The 16,152-nt window shown below is 39.9% G+C and overlaps 1 protein-coding gene across 1 annotated transcript in view; it reads right to left on the bottom strand.

Moving 5' to 3' along the window:
• The window catches only part of ADCY10 (adenylate cyclase 10), a 131,509-nt gene that overhangs the window by 71,225 nt on the left and 44,132 nt on the right, over positions 1-16,152 (bottom strand). Inside the window, exons 13-16 of the mRNA XM_037825428.1 lie at positions 11,635-11,788; positions 9,803-9,995; positions 9,199-9,285; positions 6,156-6,430 (exon numbers count right to left, since the gene is read on the bottom strand). Of these exons, the coding sequence (XP_037681356.1) occupies positions 6,156-6,430; positions 9,199-9,285; positions 9,803-9,995; positions 11,635-11,788 (709 nt within the window). The remainder of the gene's footprint in view (positions 1-6,155; positions 6,431-9,198; positions 9,286-9,802; positions 9,996-11,634; positions 11,789-16,152) is intronic.

The following is a 16,152-nucleotide window of genomic DNA, read 5'->3' as shown; positions in this document are numbered from 1 at the left end:
ACCTCTCACGCCTGTCTTTTCCTTTCAGTCTGTAGTGGTCCCTTTAGTGTTTCCTTTAGAGCAAGTATCTTGTTCACAAATTCTGTCATTGTCTGTTTGTCAGAGAGTATTTTAAGCTCTCCCTCATATTTGAAGGACAGTTTTGCTGGATATAGGATTCTTGGTTGATGGTTTTTCTCTTTCAGTATCTTAAATATATCACCCACTTCCTTCTTGCCTCTATGGTTTCTATTGAGAAATCCGCACATAGTCTTATCAGGCTTCTTTTTTTTTTTTTTTTTTTTAAATCATCATTTTATTATTGAGATATATTCACATACCACGCAGTCATACAAAACAAATCGTACTTTCGATTGTTTACAGTACCATTACATAGTTGTACATTCATCACCTAAATCAATCCCTGACACCTTCATTAGCACACACACAAAAATAACAAGAATAATAATTAGAGTGAAAAAGAGCAATTGAAGTAAAAAAGAACACTGGGTACCTTTGTCTGTTTGTTTTCTTCCCCTATTTTTCTACTCATCCATCCATAAACTAGACAAAGTGGAGTGTGGTCCTTATGGCCTTCCCAATCCCATTGTCACCCCTCATAAGCTACATTTTTATACAACTGTCTTCGAGATTCATGGGTTCTGGGTTGTAGTTTGATAGTCTCAGGTATCCACCACCAATCAGGCTTCTTTTGTATGTGATGGATCGCTTTTCTTTTGCTGCTTTCAGGATTTTCTCTTTGTCTTTGAGGTTTGATAATCTGATTATTAAGTGTTTTGGCATAGGCTTATTCAGATCTATCCTGTTTGGGGTACACTGTGCTTCTTGGATCCATAGTTTTATGTCTTTCATAAGAGATGGGAAATTTTCATTGATTATTTCCTCTCTTATTGCTTCTGCCCCTTTTTCCTTCTCTTCTCCTTCTGGGACACCCATGACACATACATTCCTGCTTTTCTTGTCATTCAGTTCCCAGAGACATTGCTCATATTTTTCCATTCTTTTTTCTATCTGCTCTTTTGTATGTAGGCTTTCAGGTGCCTTGTTCTCCAGTTCCTTGTCCTTCTGCCTCTTGAGATCTGCTGTTGTATGTTTCCATTGTGTCTTTCATCTGTTGTGTTGTGCCTTTCAGTTCCATAGAATCTGCCAGTTGTTTTTCTGAACTTTCAGTTTCTATCTTATGTACGCTCAGTGTTTTCATTATATGCTTCATCTCTGTTGCCATATCTTCCCTGAACTTTTTGAATTGATTTAGTATTAGTTGTTTAAATTCCTGTATCTCAGTTGAAGTGTAAGTTTGGTCCTTTGATTGTGCCACAACTTTGCTTTTCTTAGTGTAGGTTGTAGTTTTCTGTTGTCTAGGTGTCTGGTTTCCTTGGTTACCCCAATCAGGTTTTCCCAGATGAGAACAGGCTCAGGTCTTGGAAGGAGGTAATGGTATCTGGTTTCCCTGAGGGTGTCTTAGATTGATACACACTGTTAGGCCTCAAGTCACTGTGCTTTTCTGCCCAGCAGGTGGCATCTGTCAGCCTGTCACTCCAGACTTGTGTAAGGAGGTGTGGCCCATGTCTGTTTTCCCCCAGGCTCTGGGGTCTGGTTCTGAATGGAAGGTGGGTAGTAGAGCTTGGCACCATCTCTTTCCTCTCAGGGAATATACACCCTCTAGGGAGAGGTCATTTGCATTTGAATGGTCTCTCTGACTCTGGTATCTCTACCCTTGTCTGGGTCAGAGTGCTGGGGACTGAAAATGGCTGAGGCTTTCTCCATTGAGCCAAAAAAGGGACAGAAATCCCCCCTTCAGGGTCAGTCTGTGGCCACCTTCAGTTTCACCCATCGGCCAGAGACAGCACCTGGTCCTCTGGGCTCCCCCTCCCTCCCAGAGAGGTCCTCCGACTCTCCAAGGTCAGTCATCACCAAAAGCCTCTGGTTGTTGAGGATTCACAGCTTGTATTCAGCAGTTCACATTTGTTAATTAAAACCCCATTGGCACTCAGCTGAGCTATGTTCACTTGCTTGGAGAGTGCTGCTCTCTATCCCAGTGAGGCTTTGCAGCTTGGGCTGCTGTGGGGGAGAGGTCTCTCAGCTCGGGTCCACAGTTTTTACTTACGGATTTTATGCTGCAATCTTGGGCATTCCTCCCAATTCAGATTGGTGTATGATGAGTGGACAGTCATGCTTGTCCCCCCGCAGTTATTCCAGATTATTTACTAGTTGTTCCTGGTTGTTTATTAGTTGTTCCAGCGGGACTAACTAGCTTCCATTCCTCTCTATGCTTCCAGAACCCATTCCTCTATTTCATTTTATCTGTTCTAATCTTTGTTATTTCTTTCCTTCTGCTTGCTTTGGGTCTAGTTTGCTGTTCTTTTTTCTAGTTTCCCCAGGCATGTGGTTAGGTCTCTGATTTGAGCTCTTTCTTCTTTCTTTAATGTAAGCATTTAGGGCTATAAATTTCCCTCTGAACACTGCCTTCCTTGCATCCCATAAGTTTTGATATGTTGTGTTCTCATTTCCATTTGTCTCAAGATATTTCATAATTTCCCTTGTGATTTCTTCTTTGACCAACTGATGGTTTAGTTTGTTGCTTAACTTGCATATATTTGTGAATTTTCCAGTTCTTCACCTGTTATTAATTTCTTGCTTCATTCTGTTGAGTTTGGAGAATAATGCTTTCTATAATTTAGATCTTTTAAAATTTATTGAGACTTGTTTTGCTACCTAACATGTGGTCTATTCTGGAGAACAATGCATGTGCACTTGAGAAGAATGTGTATTCTGTTGTTTTGGGATGCAGTGTTTTGTATATATCTGTTACATCTAGTTCATTGATCATATTGTCAAAGTTCTCAATTTCCTTATTGTCTAGGTGTTTTATCCATTGATGAAAGTGGTATACTGAAGTCTCCAACTATTATTGTAGAGGTGTCTATTTCTCCCTTCAGTTTTATCAATGTTTGCCTCATGTATTTTGAGGCCCTGTGATTAGGTGCACAAATGTTTACAATTATTTTTGCCTGGTGTGTTGATCTTTTTAATAATATATAGTGCCCTTCCTTGTCTCTTGTAACCATTTTTGACTTAAATTCTGTTTTGTCTGATAATAGTATAACTACCTCAGCTCTCTTTGGGTTACTATTTGCTTGAGATATTCTTTTCCATCCTTTCATTTCAACCAATTTGTGTCTGGGTTTAAGGTGAATCTCTTGTAAATAACATATAGTTGGATTGTACATTTTTATCCAATCAGTCAATGTTCTTTTGATCCATTCAATGTTATTACTGATAAAGCAGGACTTATGTCAGCCATTTTGTCCTTGTTTTTTTATATGTCATACCTTTTTGTCTCTTAATTTATTCAGCCTCCTTTTGTATATAATTGATCTTTTGTGATGTAACTGATTGATCCCTTTCTCTTGTCCATTTCTGTATATATTTTAAATATTTTCTTTGTGGTTACCATGGGATTTGTATTAAACAGCATATGTCTATAACCTACTAGTCTGAAAAGATACCAGCTTGATTTCAGTAGCAAACAGTCTCCCTCTGTTTCCCCTCTTTATGTTGTTTTTGTCACACAATGCTTTTTACATTTTGCATGCCCATTATAAGGAAATATGATTATTTCTCATTTAACTGTGTGCCATATCTTATAGGAAATAAAGAATAGGATTATATACTGAAGATACAATACTATTGGGTTTTGCATTTACCCATGTGTATACCTTTCCTGGAGATTGTCACTTCTTCATATTGTTCCAAGCCATAATCTCCTGTCCTTTCCTTTCAACCTAAAGAACTCCCTTTAGCATTTCTTGTAAGGCTGGCCTTTGATGATGAACTCTATATTTTTGTTTATCCATGAATGTTTAAACCCCCCCTCATTTTTGAAGGACGGTTTTGTTGCATAAAGAATTTTGGCCTGGTAGTTTTTCTCTTTCAGTGCCTGAAATATGTCATACCACTGTCTTCTTACCTCCATGGTTTTTGATGAGAAATTGACACTTAGTCTTATTTTAGATCCTTTATATGTGGCAAATTGCTTTTCTCTTACTGCTTCCAGAATTCTCTGTCTTTAGCATTGGATATTTTGATTAGTATGTGTCTTGGAGTAAGTCTGTTATGGTTTATCCTGTGTGGAGTACATTGAGCCTCTCGGACATGTATTTTATGTCTTTTGTAAGAACTAGGAAATTTCCTGCCATTATTTCCTCAAATATTCTTTCTGTCCCTTTTCCCTTCTCTTACTCCTTCTGAGACTCCCATAAGGCATATGTTTGTATGTTTCATGATGTACCACAAGTCCCTTAGGTTTGTTCACTTTTAAAAATTATTTTCTCTATCTGTTCCTCTGACTATGAATTGATTGTCCTATCTTCTAGATCACTGATTTTTTCTTCTGCCTGTTCAAATCTTTGTTGTATGACTCCAGTGTATTTTTTATCTCCATTATTGTGTTTTTCATACCCATAAGTTCTGTTATGTTCCTTTTACACTTTTTAATTCTTCTTTTTATTCACACGTTGTCTTCTTAATGTCATTTAGCTCTATATCCATATTTAGTTTATTTCTATCTATATTTTCCTTTAGTTCCTTGAATTGATGTAGGAGATTAATTTGAGCTACTTTGATTAGTTGTTCCAATGTCTGTGTTTCCCCTGAAGTTTTAATTTTTTCCCTCGAATGAGTCATATCTTCTTGTTCCTTTGCATGGCTTGTGATTTTTTTGCTGATGTCTGGGCATTTGATTATTTTGATACACTAACTCTGGGAGTCAGTTTCTCCCTCTTGCCTAGGGATTTGTCATAGATTGGCTGTGTATTAAGACTCTTCTTCAACCCTTGGTGCAGCCTATACTGAACCTTTAGGGAAGCCCATGTATAACAGCTCAGATTCTCTCAGGTCTACTGCACCTGGTTCTTGTCCTGGGCATGTGCTGCAACTTTTTAGATTACCATATTATATGCAACTCTTTCATCTCCAAGAGAAGATTTCGTTTCCTTTGAACCTTTTCCGGGAGTCCTGGGTTGTTCTATTTGTTTTTATTCAAATTTTTCTTCCCAAAAGCTATGTTTGCTCAACTGTTCTTCCATGATCAGAGCTGTCTTTATACCACAGCATTCAGTCCTCTGTTTGCTCTGCCTTAGAGCAGTTAAATTTTCTCCCTTTTTCTTGTATGGTTTTCCTGTTTCTGGTAACTTTCCCATTAGAGTATTCCACCCTAGGGAACCAGATGGTGTCACTGTTCGAAATCACCCATTTTTTCCTTTAGGCTCACAAGCATTTAGAAACAAGGTTGGGAGTGTGCACTGCTTGGCAACAGCTACACACCATTTCCTATTTCCCAGGGGCTGCTTTATGCACACATACTCACTGACTGCTAGGGTCCTGCCCTGGGACTATGTGGCCTTGGTTGCCTGTGCCTGAATGTGTGTGGGGTTCTAAGTCACTGCTATTTGTGACTCTGTGGTCAGTGACCATGGTAGGAGGTACTCAGGTAAGAGTACCGCTGCTGTGTTACTCTTAAATCTCATGGGACCAAGTGTGAGGGAGGTATGCAGGCAGGCAGGTCTAGTAGCAGATCTACCTTCTTTTCTCATGGTTTATTTCCCCCTTTGATTCAGTGTTTGTGGAGTCTTTTTCTGGTTTCTCTCATCCTCCAGATTTCCAAGGAAATTGGAAGTGCCCTTTTATTTAGTCATCTCTATGGAGAAACTTTCCCAGTGATGTCTTACATTGCCATTTTGATGATATCACTCCATTGTGATCCTACCGACTACAGTTTTGCCAGTTGAGTAAGATCTTGCTTAGTTACAGGTTGTAGTCTTTAATGTTTACAAGTTTGGCTTTCCTGTCACCTGCCCATATTGATGCCCTTGATCATTGTTGAATGAAATTTATACTCACTCACAGAGTATGGTGAAAGAGAAACAAAAGTGATGTCCCCAGGCAAAGTTTGAGAAGGTGTAACAGGTGACATAACAAGGAAAATTTGAGCAACATCCATTCTGCCAAGCACAGTGAATGGCCTCTTTGAAAGGTGTGACCTGTAGTAATAGTGTAATATGTATTTTAAGACACATACTAAGGAATCTGATGAGGCCTGGACCTGAGTAGTAAAGACAGATGTTAGGACCTCAGGATAGAAGCAGGTTACTTACGTGTCCAGTTCTTTGGGGATGCTGCTCACACTGAGGTCAAGGCAGATCTTGTTGCGGATGTCCTTAGGTTGTACTGCACCAAGGGTGACGTAAGTGGTGTTCCTGTTCTTCAGTATGGCATTGGCAGCAGCACAGGGCATGTCAAAGAAGGGAGACAGGGACATGATGATGAAGATGGGAACAGTCCGGATCAGCTTCTCCATAAAGGCCCAGGAAGCTGAGTCCACAAACTGGGCCTCATCAATGATGAAAATAATCCTTTCCTCTTTCACTGTCTGAACAAAGTAGAGAAACAGAAAGAACAATTTTGTGAGATTTCAGGTTTTTATAGATGTGTATGTGTATGTATGTGTGTCTACTGAGCTTTCCAGTTTGCTTTATGATGATGAGAAAGGAACAGAGGACCAGACAAGTTAATCTTTCTCTTTCCAATAACTTTGTCTTAGTTTGGATTCCACTAACTTGGAATGTATGTAATTTTGATAGAGCTTGGTTGAAATTGATTCTTAGTTGGTCAAACATTTGTTTGTGTAAACATTTGTTTTAAGATAATGCTAGATTAAGATGGTAGAGTGAGATGCTCCAGGGCTCCATCCCCCAATGGAAGTTTTGAAAAAACTAGCAAGAACTGGTATAAACATCTTTCTCAAGGCTCCAGAAAGCACTTGAAAGATTACAGTGATGTCAAATGCTAAATCAAGAAAATGGCAACTTGAAAATGGTAGGATCTTAGGGCTTCTGGTCAAACAAGATGATGGCATACAGTGCTTCCAGGATGTGGAGCTTGTCCCTGTTCTGGAGGGAGCAGAAGCAGAGTAACTCCTATGCACTTATTGGGATGCCGGTATGTTGATGCCAATCTATCGAGTGGCAGCCTGAAACACTAAACCAGAAAACTTCTCTCTTTAACTCACACTCCCAGAACTTGTCTGCAGGGAGAAGCAGCTGTGGACAGCTAAAGCAGTGTAAGAAACAATTAAATCAAAGCAGCCTGGGGCAAAGGATTAGCTGCTTTAATATATACAAAAGAGTACCCAGGAGAGGGCAAAGTCTGTTTCATAGGGAGTGGAGAGGACATTCAAATTCCTATAAATGAGGGAATTTCTAAGGCCAGGAGTGCAAGCCTAGGACAAAATGCATGCTCAGAAAAGATGGAAAGGACTTGCACTTTCATCTTGGGCTGATGTAAGTAGAGGGCTAATCTCTGAAGGAGAGCAGTAGCCAATTCAGAGGCAGAATTTGATAGTCCTCAGCATAGAGTGAATAAATGAAGTCATGAGATGACTTAGAGTGAGTATAGATAGCCTATAGTAATAGCTAACATTTGTTGAGCATTTGCTATGAAAGAGGCACTGTTCTAATTGTTTTACATATTATCTACTTATTTAATCCTTATGTCAATCCTATGAGCAAGGCAGTATTATTTCCCCATTTTGTAGATGAAGAAACAGAAGCAGACAAACGTTAGATCACTTTTTCAAGGTTATCCAGGTAGCAAGTAATAGACCTAGAAGTTCAAACTAAGGTAACCTGTCTACAGAGCCTACATATATGACTGCTTTAACATACTGCATCTCATGTAGAGGAAGAAAAACAGAGGGGTGAGAGTGGAACTCTGGGAAAGTGTATAGAAAACAGGAAAAAAAAAAAAAAAGAAAAAAGGTAGAATTAAACCAGGAAAGTGTTCTATTTCAAAAAGGAGATGACCAAAATTATCAAATAGAATGGAAAGACCAAGTATAATGTGAGCCAGGAAGTAGCTACTGAATTTGACAATTATGAAAGAGATCACCAGAGATCTTGACAGAAGATTTTCAATGGCAAGATAAGTAGAGAAAGCAGATTTCCCAGGGTAGAGATAACAATACGGGGAGAAAATGGAAGAGAAATCCCTAGGCTCACAGTTGATCTCTAGAATAGAGAGCAAACAGTGGCTATTTCTTTTGTCTGTATTCTGGAATGAGAAGACTTCTTGGAGCCTGGCAGAGATCAGTAGAGCCCAACAAAGCTGCAGACAGCCCACAGCTCTCAAATAACATGAACAAGAAATAAATGTTTAAGTCACTGAACTTTTATGACTATTTTTACCATAATGGAAGCTGCTACTGTACCAAACAGCTGAAAAAGTTTATAATGTGAAAGAGAAAGACTAAATCAAACACACAAAAAAGGCGTTTTGGTGGAAACGGGACAAAAATGGGGAAAAAGTTTACATAAAATTATCAAATTTATTTTCAAAAACTTACTTTTTCTTTAAATTCCTTTTGTGAGTTTAACCACCTTCTAGGTCATTCAAACATGTAACTAACCATTGTGGGGTAGGTAGATTTTCAGAGGATAAGTGGTAATGAAGTACAGAATCATAGATTCTTGGAGCTGAAAAGGATCTTAGAGGTTCTATAGCTAGTGGCCTTATCACAGGATGAGGGAACCCTTCAGAAGCAATCGAGTCCTTACCTGGTGTTGCAAAGTGCATTGGCATCAGTGCCAGGACATATGGAGGAATGGTCACCACTAGGTTAGGCTTCCAAACTACTAGAGTGGCTTTCCCACTGAACCATTATACAGAAAATAACTAATTGCTGGAAGATCTACTCCTACAAGTTTCTCCCTTCTCGTCCTTTTCCTGAAACTCTACTGAGAGTCTGGGCACTAGAAGAGGTGTTTGTTTTTTACCTGATAGGTAAAACTATTCAAAAATCCTGAACACACCTTCCTAATTATCCCTTGGGTTTTAATTATTTTTCCTTTGGACATAAGCTCATTCTCAGAATATGTGTTCTTCTATATAGAATTGAGCTGGTTTTAGGTAGAGGCCAAACTCCCAGAAGTAATGTTAAGGAACTCTTTTCAAGTCTATAAAAATTCTGAACAGATTCTTAGCTTGAGGTTTGGAAAGATAGAGAATGAAGCACTTAAGGATAAAGCTTTACAAACTTCGTTGCTTCTTGCCAATGGAGTCTAACCCCCCACAGTCCACCTGGCTTTGTAGTGAGATGCCCAGTCTTTCTCCCCACATTGGTTGACCCACAGATATTCTTACTTGCTCCAAGATTTTCATAAACAATGCTTCCAATTGATTTTGCTTCCTAAAATTGGTCATCCTGGAAACTTCTCGTGAAATGGGAAACTGTAAAAAGAATTATCAGAATATTGAGTATGGGAAAATAGTAAAGGGAACTAAGCTGTGTCACTTTGGGCAAATCACTTTATTGTTCTGTGCCTCAAAATCCTCATGTGTTAGATAATCCATGACATCCCTTTCAGCTCTGATACTCTATGTCATTAAGTCTAATATGTACAGGAGCAAACAGGATACACTCTGTTTGCATTGGCAGTTTTACCTGTGGGAGCAAAGTGACTTTGTGGCCCAGACTAGCTATGGTGGAAAGAGAAAAAATGAATCAGCAGTGCACATTTAGATTTTCTTAAGTAGAGTATTTCTAGATATCTCCAGTATGTGTGAATAATGTGGTTGTACATTCAAGGAGGACTAGGGAGCCATTTCCCTCACCACCTGAAAGTTACAGATGAGAAAAGAAAAGAATAAATAAAGGCCAAAAGGAGCTAAGGCATAAAGCATCACAGCAGAGCTGCTGCCCTTCCCCATTGCTATTTCTTGTACAAGTCAAATACTAGCTAGTTACCTGGACATGGAAAATGTCATTGAGAAGACAGTAGAACGTTTCACCCAACAGGGTACTGACTTTGCTTTGAAGTTTGGTTTGTCGTTCTTTATAATGTTTACAAGTATCCAGACCTAGTACATTGGCCATGAGTATTTGGATGGTATAAAAATTTTGATGGAAGCTGATCTTAGTCAATGCTATAGCAATGATCCTGTTTATAAGAAAATCAGGGGTCAAAGAGGGAAGGAAAGTACTCTTTGTATTCAATTGTAATGACAGAAATTGTCCAAGCTATCTGGAAACTTTTTTATTCCTGCTTCTGATACATTTTCCCATTCCACTAACACCTAAGCCCTGATAATTTAACCTAGCTATCCCCTCCTCTCTAGTCCTACTGCCCTGTTCAGGCCCTCATATTCTCACCTGTACATCCACAATAGCATGCTATTATCCCTGCCTAGAGTCATAATCCTCTAAATGTATCACCTTCACAGGAGCCTGAAGGCTCTAGTTAAACACAAAACTTCTCATGCACTGTTCTTAAAATTTTCAGTGACTCCCATTGCCTAAAAGCATAGGTCCAGTAACATTTAGGTGACATACAAGACTTTCCAAGTCCTGATTAATTGCCACTCTCTACCCAGCAGTTTACCCTCCACCTATAACAAACTGGTGAGATTTTCCTGCACATCCAGAGCCATTTCTCCTCTCCTTGCCTTTGCTTATGCTGTCTCATCAGCCAGCAAGTTCATTGCTCACAGTTCCCTCCTAATCGCTCATCTGTTCATCTGTAAATCTCAGCTCAGGAGTAGCTTCTGGGCAGTCCTCCCCAATGTCACTAGGTTGGGTTACATGCACCTTCTCCTTTGAGCTTCATAATAACCTATTGCATGTATCTATCATTGCCCTCACTGCACACTATTTTTATTGCTATCACTCTTTCTTCTGCTGCTACAGCTACTTGAAGGTAAGGATCAGAAATTATTTGTCCACGGGGCTTTAGTATTTAACATTTCCTGGAACATACTAAGTACTCAATAAGTGACTGAATAAATGAATGTCTTGAATTATGAATTATCCCCTCAGAAATGTTCAAGATATTTTTAAACTGGCTTTTCTTAGGCCTTACATATTTAAAAGGTGTACTGCTAGTGCATTAAGCTAAAACTATTAAAAGGTTAATAATGAGCATTTTCCCTGTATAACTTTTAAGTTAGAGAAAGGATATGGGCACAGTCATCATTACTGTTATTGAATACCATAGTATCTTCCATGAAGGTGCTGGAAGGATTATGCCAAAAGAGAGCCCTTGTGACATACCTTGTATGAAAACAGATAAACAACAGGAGATAAATACTTCACCTCAGGGCACAGGCCTATCATCCAGAGAAAGGTCCAAAGGCCTAACATTCTCTAGCACCACTGTCGGGGCTGACTGGTGAGAACCACTGATTTCCTGTGCAGCAGGCTGGATAAGAGTTTGCTCTGCATACCCAGGCTAGCTTTGGTCTCAATATCTATGGAGGTCTTTCTTATCCTGTTTGCATAGGTTGGGATCACTTAGGTAGCTTTAAAGTATTGATAACAAAGCTCCATCAGGCAGTAAGTGAGGATCTCTGGAGGTGAGCCTAGCTTCTATTTTTTTTTGTGTGTGGGGGGGGGGCGGTGTCAATACGTTTATCATTAATTATTTAGTTAGTACAATTATCATGGCATCCAGCAATTGAACAATTGTGAATAATTTATATAAGGCAAGTTAGATAACAGAGAGGAGCATCAAAATGAATGAAACTCTTAAGGACTTCAGGATTCTCTAGGTTCACAGGAAATGATAATTCTAACACACTCACCTGTGGTTCTCACCTTGGGCCAGGTACTGTAGTTCCATAAGTATCTGGCTTTTTCCGTATCCTGCTAATCCTTCATACATTAGGACTCGGCTACAGTTATACATCAAAAATTCCTTCATAGTGCACATGAAGTATTTGATCTCCTTATCACGTCCTGTTATTTTTATTTTTTAAAAGGGAGCAAACCCCCAATCAACATAAAATAGTCTGGAGATATAAAAAAAGCACATTTCTAAAAATACCCTAGAAATTTCCATAGCATTAATTGTGGATTTTCTCGAGGCCCTGTGCACTTTAAAAATTTTAAAATCTTTCTCTAGAGCTTTAAAGTAAACAATGTGACTGTAGAGTATTATTTGATTCCCACAAGCTATGAGGGAAAGCACTGTTATAATGCTCATATAATTACAGTATGGAAAACAGATTGTTTTAGATTGCACAACCAGAAATTAAACCAGGCCTCTCTGACCCTTTTTTTTTTAAATCTTCATTTTATTGAGATATATTCACATACCACGCAGTCATACAAAACAAATCGTACATTCGATTGTTCGCAGTACCATTACATAGTTGTACATTCATCACCTAAATCAATCCCTGACACCTTCATTAGCACACACACAAAAATAACAAGAATAATAATTAAAGTGAAAAAGAGCAATTGAAGTAAAAAAGAACACTGGGTACCTCTGTCTGTTTGTTTGTTTGTTTGTTTCCTTCCCCTATTTTTCTACTCATCCATCCATAAACTAGACAAAGGGGAGTGTGGTCCTTATGGCTTTCCCAATCCCATTGACTGACCCCTTTTTGTTTGTTTGTTTGTTTTGTTTTGTTTTCTCTAACACACTGGAAGTCATTGGTAGATTATCACATTTTGGAAATAAATTATTAAAGTTGGGGTACCTATATTGAATAATTAAGGGTAAAATATTTTTATTTCAGATCTGTGATGAAGGAAACATGCCCTCTGTAAATGAGAAAGTACACATATCTCAGGGCTTTTAAATGCATTATTAGTAGCATTTTGAAGGTAAATTGAATTTGTCTTCAGAAATTATGTGTAGATTGTTTCTATCATAAGAACCCAAGATCTTAGTAAAAATAAATCATAGGTTTTTTTCCTGATTATAAAAGTAACACATGCCCACTATAGAAAATATGGAAAGTTTAGAAAAGGAAAAGAAGAAAATAAAAATCACCTTCACCCTATCACTGTTATTTTTGTTTGTTTGTAAATACATATAACAGGATGCCTGACTGAAACTCAGTCCTACTGATACCAAACAAATACAGGGTTCTCTGCCCGATGTGCATAACAGCCAATCCATGACACTGGTGTAACTGAGAAGTTAGAATTTAAGAAATGATTATGATTACTGACTCATTATATAGATATTTTTTTTTGCTTTCTAGTTTATTAGGACAGGGGGAAATACCTGAAATCCCTGAACTGTAATCTAACTGCCCTGATCTCTGATAATTATTGTATAATGATATAGCCTTAATCTTTATTGTAAAAACCTTGTGACTGACCCTCACTTGTACTCCTTATCCTGTTTTTAAACTTTAGAGTCTTATGATCACTAAAGACAGCCCCTAATGTTTATTAATGAAAGGCCTTGAGTCAGCCCAGAACTAACTCACCCAAATTCCAAAACTATCTTGCTAGACAGATCTGGATCTAACCAAAATTGGCCTGCCAGACATGAGCAATAGCTTAAACCTTAACCTACAAGTGACCCATACCTCTGCCATTTTCTTACATAACATTCTGTGAATCAGTCTGCACATGATCAATAATTAGATCATCTCTAACCTCATCATCTTGAACCACCATGTCCTAAAAAACCTGCCCATCTTTTGATACTATAAAACTATCAGAGTTACTGCAATTCAGGGAGACATATTTTTAGGCAATAGGCTGTCTGATCTCCTGCTTCACGCTTAGCAATAAATTCTTCCTCTCTTTGAAACCCCAGTGTCTCAGGAATTGGTCATTTGAGCCCATGAGGCAGAGAAACCACCGCTTCTCATCAGTACCAATTTGACAACCCACATGGGACAAAGGTTCCTAAGAAGCAAGGAGTCTGACTGCCCCAAATTCTAGAGCCCCAGCAGGACAGATAAACACTGTAATCGAGCCTTTTGTGGCCACTAGACTATTCTACTCTAGAGGCTCGGCAACCAGGTTTTCCATGCTCTCCCATCACTCCAGACACTTGGTGCCTTAAAAAACTTCAAAGAGCGAAACAGTTTCCAGTTCCAAATCTGGACATCAGAGTGGATAAGGGGGTCATCAAGATAAAAGTGGGTTGAGAAATCAGTACAGAGGTTCAAGTCCCACAGACCTGGGTCTGAGGCCCAGGTCCCACTTTGCTCTAACCTCTACACCTTTCTGTATGGGGTTCAGGGCCCTGACCTGGTTTTGTCTGTTGAATAGACTCCCAGAAAATAAGCAATCCAACAATTAATTGGTACTTAATGAAACTGAGTAACGGTATGATGCCGGTTAAACTGTTAATTGGTGCATTACTTATGTATAAGTGTTGAATGCCTGCTTAACTGTTAATCGGTGTGCTCAGTTGTAAGAAAGGAATAAGTTTTGTTTTCACATAGAGACAGCATGGAATAAGGGAAATGGAGGCAAAACCAGTTTAAACAAGCCCCAGACAAAGAGAAGAGAGAATCTGCCTGATGTAAAGAGACATGAGGTAGTATCAGAGGCGGGAACTCACAGCAAAAAAATAAAAATTTGGGGGGGGCATTGGCTAATCAGTTCAAAATCTCAATAATGAGCTAGTTGGCTCTCTGGGATTGGCTGTACAAATTAAAATCTCAAAAGATGAATTAGTTAGTGTTCTCGGATAGGCTGTAACCTCTGTAGTACCCAGTCAATGGGGAATCAGGGGAGGGACTTGCGAATTAGGAGTAGGAGATTTAAACATCGCCATTCCCTTCCTCTGGGGTGCCAGCCTTCCGCGTGTTTGGCTGGACGCCCCATCTTGCAAGATCGTAAATAAATTCTTTTCTCCTCCAGAACCGAGAGAGCGTTTATTCCCTTACAGGTACCGCTTTATTTCCGACAACTTGGGGGCTCGTCCGGGATCCAAAGCTTCGGAGGGGGACTCCCGAGGTGGACAAAGGGAAGGCGCGCCCCGCTGATTGAGCGGTCTCGGACTCCGCCATTGGGGGCCCATCTCCGGCAGCTAAAGGGCCCGAGACCAGATGCTTGGATCTGCCGGTTGTGGATGAGAAAAGGGGGAAAGGGCTTGCCTCTGTTTGACCAGGCAACTCCGTGCACGGACCAAGGTAAGGAAAGTAATATATTGCCTTGGTGGTCGGGAATTCCTGATGAGTCTGGAGCTGCTTGTGTGTGACTGAGACGTGCGACATACTGCACGAAGCGAGTGCGGAGTCTCAATCTGCGGTTCCCTTCTCCCGCGAGGGAAAGGGCCAGAGACAGACAAAGCGAAAGGAACTGAGAGAAAGAAGCCCAGACAAGACTCAGGATGGGAAATAGAGGCAGTTGGCCGGCCGGGGAAGAAGAAAAGGGGGCACCTATAGAGTCCCTCGGGGACATCCCTCCAGATAGCCCACTAGGTAGGATGTTAAAATATTGGACCGATAGCGATCGGACCAAGGGAAAGGACAAAAAGAAAATGATTAAATACTGTTGTTACATTTGGACTGGAGAAAGCATTTCACCGCCAGACGTATTCTGGCCAAAGTATGGGTCAGAGGAGGACTGGCTCTGTGCCAACCTTGTAATTTATGTTAATGAGAAGAAACCCTTTTCTAAGGAGGAGTCTGATTATGCCACGTGCTGACTAAAGAACAAAAAAAGTCCCCTTTACCTTGTGAAAGATAAAAACCCAAACTTGGAAGATGAGTTGGTAGAATCTAAACCCTGGGACCCCTTATTAAGCCTTCCTCCTCCCTACTATTCCCCTCCTCCCCCAGGGCAGAGATTGTTAGAGTCTGAGGACCTAATAAGGTCCGCACAGGTTCCAGGGGAATCAGGAGGCCCATCGTCGCCAACTGCCCCACCAGATATGACCCATCAATGGTTGAGGAAAGAATTAACACAGTGCAAAAAGGATGTACAGAATTTTCCATTTCCAAAAACTCTTGAAGGAAAGAGAGTAAGGGAACATCACCACGTTAAATCCCTTTACCCCTTGAGGGAGGTGCCTATGGGGCCAAAGGAAGTCGGGTATGTAAATGCCCCATTAACGAGTGCAGAAGTAAGAAATTTTAAGAAGGAGATGAAATTGCTAATAGAGGACCCAATGGGGCTGGCTGAGCAAATAGATCAGTTCCTAGGCTCTAGCCTATACACGTGGTCTGAACTTATGTCCATATTAAACATCCTCTTTACAAAAGAGGAGAGAGGAATGATAAGAGGGGCTGCTATGAAAGAATGGGAAAGGCAACACCCGCCAGGGCAAGGGGTGATGGCAGCAGAGCAAAAATTTCCAAATACTGACCCTGATTGGGATAATAATGATAAAGAGGATA

This window comes from Choloepus didactylus, chromosome 2 (assembly GCF_015220235.1).
Source record: "Choloepus didactylus isolate mChoDid1 chromosome 2, mChoDid1.pri, whole genome shotgun sequence".
Classification (NCBI taxonomy): domain Eukaryota; kingdom Metazoa; phylum Chordata; class Mammalia; order Pilosa; family Megalonychidae; genus Choloepus; species Choloepus didactylus.
The sequence above is the reverse complement of the archived record's forward strand: the minus strand, read 5'-3'. Positions and strand labels throughout refer to the sequence as shown.